The following is a 2,191-nucleotide window of genomic DNA, read 5'->3' as shown; positions in this document are numbered from 1 at the left end:
GGGGCTGCGTGTGCTGCCGCCGCGGCTCCTGCTGCTGTCGGCGCTGCTGCTGTCGGTGCAGCTGTTGGGAGCCGCGGACGCCGCGCCCCCGTCACTGCGCCGCACGCAGACCACGCTCTTGCCGCATCCCGTCGTGACGAACGGGAGCCAGCCGGGCGCGCCGCACAACACCACACACCCTTGGCCGCTGGGCTCGCCGGACTCGCCGCTTCTGCGTTCCCTCTACGTGGTTACGGGCCTCATCGTCCTAGCCGTGCTCTACTTCCTCATCCGGGCGTTCAGGTGCGTCAGGCGCACGCCGCCGCCGCCGCCCTGGCGCGGCCAATGGGCGCGCGCCTCGCGCCCCCAAGTGCTGCGGCGCGAAAGCCCCGCCTCTCCGGCGCGGTTCGCCATTGTCACGTGGGTGGGGACGTGGGTGGTGAGTGGGTGGGGTCATGCAATCACGTGACGAGCCGCTTCTTCGGGATGTTGGGGTTGGTTTTCGAGCCGCAGCCACCGAGACTAGAGGTTGCGGGATGATGAGGGCACCGGGAATTCCCGGGACCCTCTGCGGCTCCCCCAGCCCGGTGACGACGAGCGCAGCGCCCACTAACCCAACTTGCATCTGCCACGCGGGCCTGGCCGCATTCTTTCCTGTAGTTAACGCCCACAGCCTGACCAGGGCCCGGCGGGAGCCTGCCCCCGCACCTTGCTCCTCCTGTTTCTTCAGCCCAGAGCTGGCCGTGATCGTCAGTGTTTAGGTTCTGCCCACGCTCTCCCCAAGAGTTGAGGACCCCCTTGCCTTCCCCGCGGCATACGCCCTGCCTCCTAAAGGCCCGTGACCCCCTCCTCAGGCCCGTCCTCCCCGTTTGGCTTCCTCTCTGGGGCTGATCTCCAGAGGGCCTTGGTCACGCAGAGCTGATCATATCCAGATGCTCTGAAGGGGCCTTTTCTGTCTTGCATTGACACTGCTGTGGGTATACAATGTTCGTCTCCCATCTGAATACGTGCCACATCCACCACAGAGGGTCCCGTGCTTTCCCTGGTGGTGGTCAGGAGCCGGGGCTTCTGCCCGTGACAGCCTTCTACTTGACATCTTTGGCAAACTCTCTCTAAGGCTCAGTCGTCTCATTAGTAAAATGGAATTACAGCGCCCCCCTCCCAGGGGTCCTCGCCCAAGGGCCTACGCCCTGGGGGCCTGCCAAGGGAGATGTGCACAGCAACTCATAACGATTGTGACCATTATGAGAAGAAACGCAGTTGGAACCGGAAAGTTCACAGCAAGACTCTGGGAGTCGAGCAGACGAGCATTATCGGAGAAGGTGGGAAGCAGGGCAGGGTGTCAGCAGCTCCAGCAAAGGGCCATGAGAGGGCCGCTGAGCGAGCCTGGGTCTGCTTCCAGATTGAAAAAGCCGCAGCAGAGGAGGTACGGGCTCCTGGCCAACACCGAGGACCCCACCGAGATGGCATCGCTGGACAGCGACGAGGAGACGGTCTTTGAAACAAGGAACCTGAGATGATGGTAAGGCAGCCCTCCACACACCTTCAGGGGCTCCTTGGGTTGGGGGGTGGGGTCAGCAGGCCAGAGAGTTAGGAAGACTGTCGGCCGGTGAGGTCCTCAGTGCGGTCAGCACACAACAGTGGCCGGGCCTGGCTTTGCCGTCGCAGGCTGTGTGGCCTTGTCCCAGGGACGTCCATCTCCCAGCCTCAGTTTCCCATTTCTTTAAGATGGGAATGGGCTGCAGTGCTTGAGTCAGTGGGCACTTGCTCTGGGCCTGACCCCGAAGGCCAAGATCAGTGTCAGAGGTGGAGAATGAACTGCGAGGTGCTACCAAAGCTGGGGGGTGGGTCAGAGACGGCCTCTCCACGGCCCCAGCCAGGGGTAGAGCATCCCAGGCAGAGGCAATGGCAGAGACGAAGAAAGAGGGCTGACAACGGAGGTCACCCAGTGGCCACTGGGCTCAGGGCCACTGACAGGGCCTGAGCGGGGAGGGATGGCCTGTTTAACCCCAGCTTATCGGGGGCTCAGGCACAGAAGCTGAGAGACCACAGGACGATTCTGACTTTCCAAGCCCCCCGAGGGAGGTGCAGGTATGGCCTGGGAATCCCTCTGGTCCCGGCATCTCCTGGTTGGGGCACCCCACTTCCCCGGGTAGGGAGTCGGCAGGGCCTGCAGGCTGGGGGTGGGGGCTGGGCAGGTGAGAGGCACAGG

General features: G+C 63.6%; 1 protein-coding gene across 1 annotated transcript in view; it reads left to right on the top strand.

The window, feature by feature from the left end:
* Window positions 1–2,191, top strand: part of FAM174C (family with sequence similarity 174 member C) — a 3,971-nt gene that overhangs the window by 1,454 nt on the left and 326 nt on the right. Inside the window, exons 4-5 of the mRNA XM_024740001.1 lie at window positions 2–282; window positions 1,382–1,501. Of these exons, the coding sequence (XP_024595769.1) occupies window positions 2–282; window positions 1,382–1,499 (399 nt within the window). The 3' untranslated portion in view covers window positions 1,500–1,501. The remainder of the gene's footprint in view (window position 1; window positions 283–1,381; window positions 1,502–2,191) is intronic.

This window comes from Neophocaena asiaeorientalis, unplaced genomic scaffold, assembly GCF_003031525.2.
Source record: "Neophocaena asiaeorientalis asiaeorientalis breed wild unplaced genomic scaffold, Neophocaena_asiaeorientalis_V1.1 scaffold469, whole genome shotgun sequence".
Classification (NCBI taxonomy): domain Eukaryota; kingdom Metazoa; phylum Chordata; class Mammalia; order Artiodactyla; family Phocoenidae; genus Neophocaena; species Neophocaena asiaeorientalis.
Note: the sequence above shows the minus strand (reverse complement) of the source record. Positions and strands in the feature narration are given on the sequence as shown.